The 13,066-nt window shown below is 38.5% G+C and overlaps 1 protein-coding gene across 2 annotated transcripts in view; it reads left to right on the plus strand.

The window, feature by feature from the left end:
• LOC110444990 (syntaxin) overlaps positions 1-13,066 on the plus strand; it is a 68,363-nt gene that overhangs the window by 34,506 nt on the left and 20,791 nt on the right. For both annotated transcript variants that reach the window (XM_021489462.1, XM_021489385.1), the window contains exons 3-4: positions 4,523-4,622; positions 9,128-9,202. In XM_021489462.1, the coding sequence (XP_021345137.1) occupies positions 4,523-4,622; positions 9,128-9,202 (175 nt within the window). The remainder of the gene's footprint in view (positions 1-4,522; positions 4,623-9,127; positions 9,203-13,066) is intronic.

Here is a 13,066-nt window from a genome sequence, read left to right on the forward strand (position 1 = left end):
CCAGTGACAGCTATAGCTAGCTACAAGTTGATCTAGCCTGACTGGTAACCAGTGTCAGCTATAGATAGCTACAAGTTGATCTAGCCTGACTGGTTACCAGTGTCAGCTATAGCTAGTTACAAGTTGATCTAGCCTGTCTGGTAACCAGTGTCAGCTATAGCTAGCTACAAGTCACTCTAGCCTGACTGGTAACCAGTTTCAGCTATAGCTAGCTACAAGTTGATCTAGCCTGTCTGGTTACAAGTGTCAGCTAGCTACAAGTCACTCTAGCTTGACTGGTTACAAGTGTCAGCTAGCTACAAGTCACTCTAGCCTTAATGATAACCAGTTTCAGTTATAGCTAGCTACAAGTTGATCTAGCCTGACAGGTTACAAGTGTCAGCTAGCTACAAGTCACTCTAGCCTTACTCACAGGTAACCAGTGTACGCTGGCTTCGTTAAGGAGGCACACAAACCAGTCTGGCTACATAAGAGGCATGTTAATGCTATCTGTGCCACATGAAACAGGAGCAATAGAAATGAATGGAGGCGTCCCTATATATATATGGCTTCAAATTGCCTCAATACAGGTGTGGGAACACACAATGTTACACGATGTGCGCGTTATGTGTTTCAACATATACACTTGATTTTTAGGTCACCTGAGACAAATTAAGTCTCAAGTGACCTATTGCGATCGCCTTTTGTCCGTCGTCATCCGTCGTGCATCAGTAAGCAATTTACATATTCGACTTCTTCTCCAAAACCCCTGAACCAATTTCAATGAAATTTTGCAGAAACCTTCCATGGCCAAAGGTCAACAAAATGAGTTGCCAGTTTGGTCCCCGGCCCCCAGGGGCCTGAGGGGCGGGGCCAAAAAGGGTCAAATTGACTAAAATTTCAAAAATCTTCTTCTCATGATCCAGATAGGGTAGAACTAAATACTCCTTATAGATGGAAGGGTCTTAAGGTGCTTTACCAAAATTGTGAATTTCTTGACCCTGGGGTCTCATGTTTCCCCCCTTGGGGAGGGGGTAAACTTTACTATAATTTATATAGGGAAATCACATTTTGGACCAACATTTGTTTAATTTCCATTGGAAGTAATTAAATTTAGGTAAGCATTATCAGTATTGGGTAGCAGTTTGATGGTATGCACATATGAGCCCTGACTGACCCCGCGGGGCTGATGGGAGGGGCCAAAAAGGGTCAAATTGACTAAAATTTCAAAAATCTTCTTCTCAAGACCCAGATAAGGTAGAATCAAATACTCCTTATAGATGGAAGGGTCTTAAGGTGCTTTACCAAAATTGTGAATTTCTTGACCCTGGGGTCTCACGTTTCCCCCTGGGGAGGGGGTAAACTTTACTATAGTTTATATAGGGAATCACATCTTGGACCAACATTTGTTTAATTTCCATTGGAAGTAATTAAATTTAGATAAGCTTTATCAGTATTGGGTAGCAGTTTGATGGTATGCAAATATGAGCCCTGACTGACCCCCCGGGGCTGATGGGTGGGGCCAAAAAGTGGTTGAATTGACTGAAATTTCAAAAATCTTCTCAAGACCCAGATATGGTAGAATCAAATGCTCTTCATAGATGGAAGGGTCTTATGGTGCTTTACCAAAATTGTGAATTTCATGATCCTGGGGTCTCACGTTAACCCCGGGGGTGGGGTAAACTTTACTCTAGTTTATATGGGAAATCACATTTTGGACCAACATTTGTTTAATTTCCATTGGAAATAATTCAATTTGGGTTAGCATTATCAGTATTAGGTAGCAGTTTGATGGTATGCACATATGAGCCCTGACTGACCCCCCGGGGCTGATGGGTGGGGCCATAAAGGGTTGAATTGACTAAAATTTCAAAACAAAATCTTCTTAAAGACCCAGATATGGTAGAATCAAACACTCTCATAGATGGAAGGGTCTTAAGGTTTATGGCCCTAGGATCTCACATTTACCCCCTGGGGAAGGAGGGGGGAGGGGGGGGGGGCAAAATTTATTATGGTTTATAATGGCAAATGGTACTTTGAATATTACATGTTAATAACTTGATTGGAATTATAACCCTGAGTTGACAGTTTGATACTTTGAAATTTTTTAGCAAGCCCTACTCCCAAGGGCTTTGGGGTGGGGCCCAAAGGAGACAGTGTGCTAAAATTTCTTCATTTTCCTTGTTTAGAATCAGAGGTGCTAGTTTCAAATACTTTTCAGTCTTAAATCTGTATGCTAGATATTGAATAAGGTGGTTTTATTGTTTTTTGTCACTGAATAATATTTCTGTTGGTGTTAAAAACAAAATCAACTCTCTGTATAAATATATCAGGTGACCGTTAAGGCCCATGGGCCTCTTGTTTTATGCTCCAATCTGCATACTAGCTCTCTATTTTTTCTTTCTTTCATTGTTTCTTTCATGTTGTCTTTTTTGTCAGTGAGGAACTTTGTCCGGGGCATATCTCATATGCTCTATCAACTGTAATTGGCAATTTTTTTTAGTTAGTATCTGGTGGAATGGCAGCTCATAGTGGTGTAAATGTGAACTGACATCAGGTCTCATGCTCGACTGTATATAGAGATATTGCCCTTTATTCAATTTGTCAGGGCATTCCCCCTAGTTTTTGTGTCGCCTGCGAAAAGCTGGTGACACATATGTATTGCTATGTCGGCGTCGGCGTCCGCACAGAGGTTTTCGTGTGATAACTTGAGTTCCTTGGTCTGATCAAACTCAAACTTTCATGCATTGCTTCCTTACCAAAAGTGCTTGCTTGGGATTACTTTTAAGGTCTGGAGGTCAAAGGTCAAGGTCACTGTTACTATAAATTGAAAATCTGTTTTCGTGCGATAACTTGAGTTTCCTTGGGCCGATCAATCTCAAACTTCATGCAGTGCTTCCTTACCAAAAGTGCTTGCTTTGGATAGCTTTTCAGGTCCGAAGGTCAAAGGTCAAGGTCACTGTTACTATAAATAGAAAATCTGTTTTCCTGCGATAGCTTGAGTTTCCTTGGGCCGATCATACTCAAACTTCATGCAGTGTTAAGCACAATCTCCCAGCTTCCTGCGCAGGCGACACATCCACTTCAGTGGAATTCTTGTATATTATATTTGCACCGATTTAATGAGTGGAGAACAACTATGGCAGTATTTCTTAATGTATTTCCTGATTGTCGTTGTAAAAATCATAACAGAATATTCCAGAAACTCATAAATGTATTCATGATCGAAAATGTAAGGGAAGGATTGCAGCAATATTTTGACTATAATCAGGATTGATTATCATATAGAATGAAGTACATAAGTCTGACGCAGGCAGATTCAATTAACCAGCAGTTCTACCAAATTCATGTCCTCTGTAGTTTTATTATCCTGTTCCATGGATTCAGAAATTATATCTTAACTAGCAGATCTGTTTCTGGAAGAACATGATTTGATTACTTGGAGCTTTATGCATGAGCTGGTACATTACATTAGCTATTGATGGTAACATTATGTTTCAGTTCTGAATTTGTGTACATAGACAGTTTTGTATCTAGTTTATAAATTAGTATGGAGACCTTTAGTTTTATTTTATAAATGAATTGATCTTTACATTTGGATCTAGATTTCTTTATTATCAGTAGGGCAATAATTTTCACAGAACCTAAGAAAACCAATTTTGATCCAAAATGGGTGCCAGGCACAATTGTTTAGACATATTCTCCCTCAAACAATGAACCTCAAATTTTCATCTGCAGCATAGCGAAGTCACTTTATTCCATTCCATAGTTGATCTCATTAACCATTTCACCTAAGGTAACTGTAGTAGACTCTACCATACATTTATTTGGATGAGCCCATTATGGTCTACAGTGGTGAAAGGGTTAATACAGTGGTCTTTCTGAAAGTTTGCATCCGTCATGATTACTGTATTTGTAGATAAAATTACATGGCAGCTTTGATTTGAATTGTTCCTATGACGGTGCCTTTTTGGTGCCAGTTGTTATCAATAACAGAATTACAACTAAGTGGAAAAATTCCTAAATCCGGAAATTTAGAATTTATATTGTGAAAATTAGGTCAAAAGTGGTTTGTGTGATGCATTTCCCAAATTTCAAATTTCCCCCCCCCCCCCCCTCCCTCCTGATGAATCGGTACAAGTTGCTGAATTCATTAATTTTGTATTTCATCAAAAGTTCTGTAATCATCCAATGATATTGATAATTGATATTAAAATCCTCATTTTGAAAATATTTTAATAAGATGAGCTAGTTGAAAAGAAGTTGTTTAAAGTTAATAACTGGCAAAATAATGAGCTAAGTCAGTAAGTCAGTACATATTCTAACTGGCAAAATGATGAGCTAAGTCAGTGTGTATTCTAACTAGCTAAATAATGAGCTTAGTCAATGTATATTCTAACTGGCAAAATAATGAGCTAAGTCAGTGTATATTCTAACTGGCAAAATAATGAGCTAAGTCAGTGTATATTCTAACTGGCAAAATAATGCATATTCCAGGATTTTGTAACTGAAGAATAATTTGTGTTTCGTTTGTATTTTTCAGGTGGAAGAGATCCGAGGAATGATTGATAAAATTTCCGATAATGTGGATGAGGTCAAGAAAAAACACAGTGCCATCCTGTCTGCTCCACAATCTGATGACAGTAAGTTATTCTAGCCAATCAGTGATGGCCTGATTGGCTAGATCACCATTTTGTACCATGTTCAGTTGGCCAATCAGTGATATCCTTTGCTCAGTGTAATGCCAAGTGGACAATCCATGACCTAACTTCCTGTCCACTTATCTGATTTCCTTATTACTGACATCCTGTCTGGATAACTGATTTCCTCAATAACTTATATCATTTCACATTAAAATACACAGACTTAGTAATTTTCAGTGAAAACCTAAAAAGCTTCCCTTGAGTTGAACTTATTGATACATTGATAATAATAATAATAATATACAACATTTATATAGCGCCCTGTATAATTTGTAAAATTACTCTTAAGCGCTTTACAACATATGGATAATAGTAATAGTTATAATTGTGAAACAAAAACAAAGGCTTACAATCACTTTTATACATTTAAGCAAGCAATGTGCACATACACACACATGTAATTGAACAAATAAAGGGTGGTATGCATGACGTCTTTGCAGAGAGCCTAAAATGTAGATGTTAAGAGGTGAGTTTTGATGTCCCTCTTGAATTTTGCCAGGGTATTTGACTTTCTAATAGCAGGTGGTAAGCTATTCCACAACGTGGCTGAAACTCTCCCAAAGCACCGGTTTCCATAGGTCACAGTACAAGATTTTATGACACACAACAATGATTCTTACTCCAACTGCATTGAGGGTGACGGCTGATACAGGGTAACAAGCTCCTGTAGGTACTGAGAAGCTGTTCCATTCAGTGCCTTGTATGTGTACACCAAAATTTTGTACTGCGACCTGTATCTTAAGCTGATGGACTTTGAAAGCTAACCATACTTTGAGCTGATGGATTTTGTAAGCTAAACGTACATCAAGCTAATGGATTTGTAGGCTAATCATACATCAAGCTGATGGACTTTGTAAGCTAACCATTCATCAAGCTGATGGACTTTGTAAGTTAACCATACATTGAGCTGATGGACTGTGATCCTGATTCTGATGAAGAACTGTGACAAGCCTATCTCGAAGTGACGCATAGTTTCAAAGTTTTGCCTGTGGCTGGTTATAATTTATCTTCCCCAGTCACACATTCGATGGGGAAATGACACAGAATATTTTAATTTGTTTCTTAAATATTTATGAGGACTAGACGATATTCATTGATTGGGTTTGGTTTAAGTATTAGTGATCAGGATATTCATAAGGAAGTACATTGTACTTAGAACATAATATCTGGGTTTTAAAATCCAAAATCATTAATTCTAGGAATTATGTATTCACCTTCCCTAATTCTTCTTTCCATCTCCCTACCCCTGCACCCTACAGCCACATGATGTCTTCACATTTTCTTTTTCCTCTTGTCTTTCCTTCTTTTATCCTCTCCTGTATCTATACTCACTGATCTACCATCCTTCCATCCATTAGTTCCTACATCTTTGTCATGTTACAGGCATTAGAATTTATAAAAAGAACTTCTTTTCCTCTCCTGTATTGTCCACCATTTCTTACATTTTTCACCTTCCTGGATTTCTTCCTTCAGTCTTCTCATTCCATCTTCCTTTTAGGTGTCTTCCCCTTATTTCCATCATATTGCAGACTTTGTAATTTATACAAAGAACTTAAAGTTTGAATGTGCGGCATTATTAATAGGACTTTTAAGACATGTTTCTGAAGCACAAGGGTCCCTTTTGATGTGATTATGGTACCACATAGCACCAGCTAAAATGTTCCTGTGTTAAGGTCAATGCAGATTCCTGGTTGTCTGCAAACTTTGGCAGCATACCACAACTTAGAGAAATGCCTGTCAGATACATGATATTCCCATTCCGATAATGTTTGTCATTGAACATCAGAACTGGCTCCATCAGGAGAAGGAACTTTTCCCCAAATGGCTGGTGTTTCTTATGTATTCATAGTTTGTTTACGAAACTTAAGATTCAGGAATAAGTGGAAAATTAAAATAATTGATAACATTCATTATGGTCTTAAATTTTTCAAACAACCAATGTATATTTTTTTTCCCTGTTTTAATAGTGAGCATATACTGACCTTAAATTCCCCCCAAATATTACATCTTAATTCAACATAATGAAACAGGATAATTCATAGTATAAAGCATGAATGGCTTGTCGTACAGTTACCTGTATGTTTCCAGTAGACATCATACATTGCTGAACAAGATAATAAGGATCCACATACCACTGACAAAAATTGTATTACTCAGCCTTAGAAACGTTTCTTCTGACATAACTATAACTTTGAGAGATAATTTCTGAATCAGAAAACTTAACTTTCTCTGGTGTTATACCCGCAGTGGGTCAGGGATCCTCAAGACTGACAGCTGTCTCATTGAAGGAAACCTCAGTGGAATAAGTTGTTTTGGAAAAACATGCAGAAAAAGTAACAAGCAATAGTGGAACTGAGTATACAGTGTGTATTTTAGACATTATATATCGATAGGCAAGGATGTCAAAGTGACTAAAAATGTCTGTGGTGCCCGTGGTGCCCTTGGTGCTCGAGGTGCTCGAGGTGTCCGTGGTACCAGAGGTGCCTGTGGTACCCATGGTACCCGTGGTGCCCGAGGTGCCTGTGGTACCCGTGGTACCAGTGGTGCCCGTGGTGCCTTGGTGCCCGAGGTGTCCGTGGTGCCCGAGGTGTCCGTGGTACCCATGGTACCCGTGGTGCCCGTGGTGCCTGTGGTGCTCGAGGTGCTCGAGGTGTCCGTGGTGCCAGAGGTGCCTGTGGTACCCATGGTACCCGTGGTGCCCGTGGTGCCCGAGGTGCCCGTGGTACCCGTGGTACCAGTGGTGCCCGTGGTGCCCGAGGTGTCGGTGGTGCCCGAGGTGTCCGTGGTGCCCATGGTGCCCGAGTTGCCCGTGGTGCCGGAGGTACCTGTGGTACCTGAGGTGCCCAAGTGGTACCCGAGGTGCCCTAGGTGCACCTTGTTTGGACCAGCTGAGAACTTGTCATCAACAGCCCAAATCAATCTGCAATTCATTTTCATTATAAATTTCCCATCCATTTGTTTAAGACTTTAGAACCCCAATGTTTAATTTCAGAATTTACAAAAATATCCTTGAGTATAGGATTGAACGGGGATTTGAGTGTAAATTTATCACTACTTCTGGGATAAAGTTAATAAAAAGATCAGTGTTTAACAAAATTAATAACCATATTCTGCAGTACTAAATGCAAAAAATAAGTTACATCAAGACAAATAGATCATTTTAAATTGAAACATAGGCAGGCTGTAGGCGTGGTTATTCTGTGACAGGCTCTGTGTTGGTTATGGTACAGCCGAGCACTCTGATATAATTTGAGGTGTTATTAGATGTCTTTCTGTTCAACAACCATTCACAGTTATCCCCATGGGACAACTCTTTCAAACAGCTCAGCATTGGTGCCTAAAACTGAACCTTACCAATTCAAAACAATGGAACAGCATTGTCTATCAGAAAAGACAAGCATAATGCCAATACCAAAGTGCTTTTTAACATTTCTATTTTAAAACATATTGTTAACTTCTCAAAAAATTACATTATTGATTTTACTTCTTATTGTGAATACAATTTTTTTTTTTAAATTAAGTTGAAAAAAATAATGTTTTCAGCATTTTCCGATGGATTCAGACTTGCCGTGCTTTTGATTTGAAAGGTCTGTAAGATTGTTTGCCATTATGAGTTCACAAAACGCGGGATCGTTTGGTTTATGAACATGTGATTGTTGCATGTGTGAGGGCAATAATGCTTCAAGCCAATGAGTCTTTTAAGAAAAAAAATTGTTCCTTCGCAACTTTGTTTCTCATCTGGAGGAGGTTTCTAGCTCTCCTGCCTCCTGGGATATCTGGTTGTGACTACATAATTTTCCAATTTTGAATGATCAGTTAAACATAAAACCAAAATAATAATTTAAAAATAAAAATTGTTTGATTGCTTCTAATTTTGGTTTTGTGTTAAAAATCTTTGGATTTCTGTGTAAATAAAATAAATTATCTCAGATTCTGCTTCATATTGACTGCAGGATTTGTTTTATCTGTTAAAGGAGTCCTCCAAAGTCGTTCTAGCAGTGCTGATGGTTAACGGAAAGCAGCTGATACTATCTAATAAAAAAAAATTAACACAACACAGAGTCCTTCTCGGGTGTGAAACTCCTATGCTGTAGTCCAGTGGAAAAGTCAAAGGCCTTACACGCAGTTCTCAGAGATTTTATTATCTACTGGCCGTTTTGTTATTACTTGCTTAATGGCCCATCAACACGGGATAGGTCATTTGGGCCAAGAAAAGGTCAACTCTTCTGGCCCAACCATAAAGGTTTTCACTCCACGACACATGTCAATGGCTCAATGCACATAAAACACTTCTCTATAGAGATTGAAAGATGACACGATATGGCTTACAGAGAAAGCTTACTTCAACATGGACTTATACAGATTTGGCAAAACTAGCAAACTGAACCCTTGTTCCTTCAAAACAATTAAAAACAAAATGTCATATTTATATTTTTTCTTTCCAGAAACAAAGGAAGAGCTGGAAGAACTCATGACAGACATCAAGAGAACAGCTAACAAAGTACGCGGGAAATTAAAAGGTGATGTCATTCTTCAGTTTACTTACACAATAATTCATTAATGTTCCAATGTTTTAGCTCCCAAGTGTTGATGTTCCTTGCTTCCAAGTGATCATTTTGCTCCCACAAACTGTAATTAAGCTGGCACATATCCTTAACCCCTAAACCAGTGACAGATATACTAGAGAGTTCTACTACTTGGCTCATTGGAGATTCCATAGCCTGTTAACCGAATTTCAAGGTTACTTTAATTAAAACCCCTCAAAAGTTGTATTTCTCTTTGCTCCGTTTCATTCATGTCTTTCACGATAATGTCAGCTTGCTGTGCACCAGCTGCTTCCAGTGACCACTCACTGACAGGTGAAAATTGAAGCATTTTCGAAACAAAAATAAAAAGGTTAATCATGAATTTCTGCCAGGAAATAACAGCTGCTATCTGGCCCCAGTTGCTCAAAGGTTAGTTAACATTTACCAGTGGTTAGTGGGAAAGAAAAAAAAATGTTGTCATTAAAAACACGGCTTTCAAAGCAGAATATACCCCCCAAACAAAATACATCAATCTGATCTGTCTCTGCCATTCTACAGCATTGAAATGATATCAGTGGTTCTTGATCTTATTGTATCCATATTTTAGATTTCCCCTTACAACTGGTTATCTCGAACTTACCTTTGAGCAATGGAGCCTGGCAGTTAATTAGCGTTCCTTTGCTGTTGATTCTGAAAAGATTGGTGGAGTACTTTGGGAGAATAAATGGTTATGAATACAGGATAGCATATTTTTCACAACAGAAAGTTTTTCTGTAATGTTTGTGAAGCACTGTCTTTGAATAAAAATCAAAACATGTTAATAAATCAGGAAAGCCATTCCTGTGACACTACAGAATACATTGACTTAAGGTGTTGTATAAATCATCAACAACCTAAACAATACGGGTAGTCATAGTACTTGGTTTGTTTTCACACCAATTTTCACTTCCAACCATGCCGTGATGAGGTCATCAAATTTCGCCTGTGGGCTTTCGTTCCTCTTGCTCTGAACCAAAGGAGGGGAGTCATGTGCTAAACCTTCTGTAGATAATCTATAGTCTATAATACAGATAAGTAAATTTCAAGAGTCCTTAAAAATATCTCTGTAGCCTAATTAATGTTAGTTTGTCTTTCATCTGATCATGCAAGCTTTCAATGAATTGGTGGGAGGTTGAAATGAAACAGTCCATCAACACAATAAGGTCAACGGTAAAAATAGTAATGTGGTTCGTAACCATTAAGGGAGGCCACTGAGAAAAGCTAGCGATAGGGTAAAACAGAAAAAGTGTAGACCATTTTAGGTTTCCTTCTCAGAGCCCACAGTGGATGTAAATGAGCAGTTTATTCAGATTGGTTGATTTAAGGACACAGACCATTGCTCAGGTCTTCATTGTAGACCCATACTCCAAAGTCACAGCTATTCTAATCCTTAAATCTTTTTTTAACTGATGAGTTATAAATTGGTCAGATAAGTGTGTTGTTACAGATGAGGTGTTGCCATATCTCACCTACTGCCCAAACCCCACACCCTCATTGTATCAATAGTGTCTGTGTTGGTTAGATCGCCTTGGGAATCAGATACAAGTATTCAGCACTGTTACTCGAGGACAGAATGGGAAATAAAGCATATCCTGTTTAATATTGATGAGTTGTTTCTGCAGTTATCTAGTCCTCATTGGGATGAATCGGGTAATTAAACAATTGTGTGTATTAACTATCACTGTGTGTTAACTATCGTGTGTATTAATTATCGTGTGTATTAACTATCGTGTGTATTAACTATCGCTGTGTGTTAACTTTAATGGTCTTCACAGTTACAGGGGAAGTTCAAAGGGTAGAGCATCGAGTACCAGACTTGATACCTCTAACTGTAGCTTGCCAGATTACCATGTTTTAACCTGCAAAAATAGTTTTTTACAGTAAAATATTTTGGACCAGCGAAATAGTTTTTGCTAGTAAAATAGTTTAAGTTTGTACAAATGAAAACAATTTTACCAGTAAAATATAAAATGCACAAGGTCAGAGCTATGGAGAGGTGTAAGTAAGCTGTGTATTTCTATTTGATGTTACGATGATCAGATTATTGGAAACACACCATCATTCCAGACCCGTCCGGTGTTTGTTGTATGCATCAGGTTTTATGTATCAAACCCACAGCGTCGGGGCCTGGCTTCAAGGAACGGTATATGAGGATGTTGTTAAAATTGTATTGAATGGGACTTGAAAATTACTGTATTTCCCCATAAGGATAAATGAATATCATTAAAAATGTTTATAGTGTGTATAAATTTACCTTAAATGCCTTTAGAGATGATGTATCAGACATTTGATATAACGATAAAAAGATAATTTCCTGGAGGAAGAAATTGAGCTGACAGGAAATAGGACAAAACCAATAAACTGATCAATATGGGAGAACTAGAAGGCCACCAGAGCTGAGGGCAAAACCAATAAACTGATCAATATGGGAGAACTAGAAGGCCGACAGAGCTGAGGGCAAAACCAATAAACTGATCAATATGTGAGAACTAGAAGGCCACCAGACCTGAGGGCAGAACCAATAAACTGATCAATATGTGAGAACTAGAAGGCGGACAGAGCTGGGGGCAGAACCAATAAACTGATCAATATGTGAGAACTAGAAGGCCGACAGAGCTGAGGGCAAAACCAATAAACTGATCAATATGTGAGAACTAGAAGGGCGACAGAGCTGAGGACAGAACCAATAAACTGATCAATATGTGAGAACTAGAAGGCCGACAGAGCTGAGGGCAAAACCAATAAACATATAGGAGAGTTGATATTTCATATCTTAATTGAACCTCAGACACGAATATCCAGAGATCATTAGCTCATAATTGTCACAATGGGGATCACTATAATTTTTCTGTCGGGGGGATAGTATTAAAGCAGAGGGTCCATACCCACTGCTTCAAAGCTTCAAACCTAAAACAACCCATACCCACTGCTTCAAAGCTTCAAACCTAAAACAACCCATACCCACTGCTTCAAAGCTTCAAACCTAAAACAACCCATACCCACTGCTTCAAAGCTTCAAACCTAAAACAACCCATACCCACTGCTTCAAAGCTTCAAACCTAAAACAACCCATACCCACTGCTTCAAAGCTTCAAACCTAAAACAACCCATACCCACTGCTTCAAAGCTTCAAACCTAAAACAACCCATACCCACTGCTTCAAAGCTTCAAACCTAAAACAACAGGGTTTCTGATAGAAACTCAAATTAAACTTTGAAATTGGAAAATCTCCATCTGATTATTAATAATTGTTATTAATAGTTGCCTCCCCTACTCTAGTTGAATAAGAACAGGTAATAGGCAATGTCTCAATATTACAAACATAGTGACTGTCTACAAATATGGAGTGGTTTGGGATGGACAGAAATGGCAGATTACTGCAGCACAAGAACAGCATGAATATTTTACGAAATTTAATATACATATATGAAAACTACATAGTTGGTCAACATGTGACAGCAGAAAACACTTTTTTTTTCATTTTGGGCAAGAGGGTCCGTCCTTGATGCAATCAATTTGTATACTTTATAGCCCCCTAGAGGGTCTGTAGGATATTTACAGACGCTCAGGTACAATCTGTATGTCAGAAATTGACTTTATAACAGATGTACGTTTAATTTGTTTTTAGGTCACCTGAGACAAAGTCTCAAGTGACTTACTGCGATCGCCTTTTGTCCGTCGTCGTCCGTCGTCCGTCGTTCGTCCGTAAACAATTTACATTTTCGACTTCTTCTCCAAAACCCCTGAACCAATTTCAATGAAATTTTGCAGGGACCTTCCATGGACAAAGGTCAACAAAAATAGTTGCCGGTTTAGTCC

The sequence above is a fragment of the Mizuhopecten yessoensis genome, unplaced genomic scaffold (assembly GCF_002113885.1).
Source record: "Mizuhopecten yessoensis strain PY_sf001 unplaced genomic scaffold, ASM211388v2 scaffold245, whole genome shotgun sequence".
Classification (NCBI taxonomy): Eukaryota; Metazoa; Mollusca; class Bivalvia; order Pectinida; family Pectinidae; genus Mizuhopecten; species Mizuhopecten yessoensis.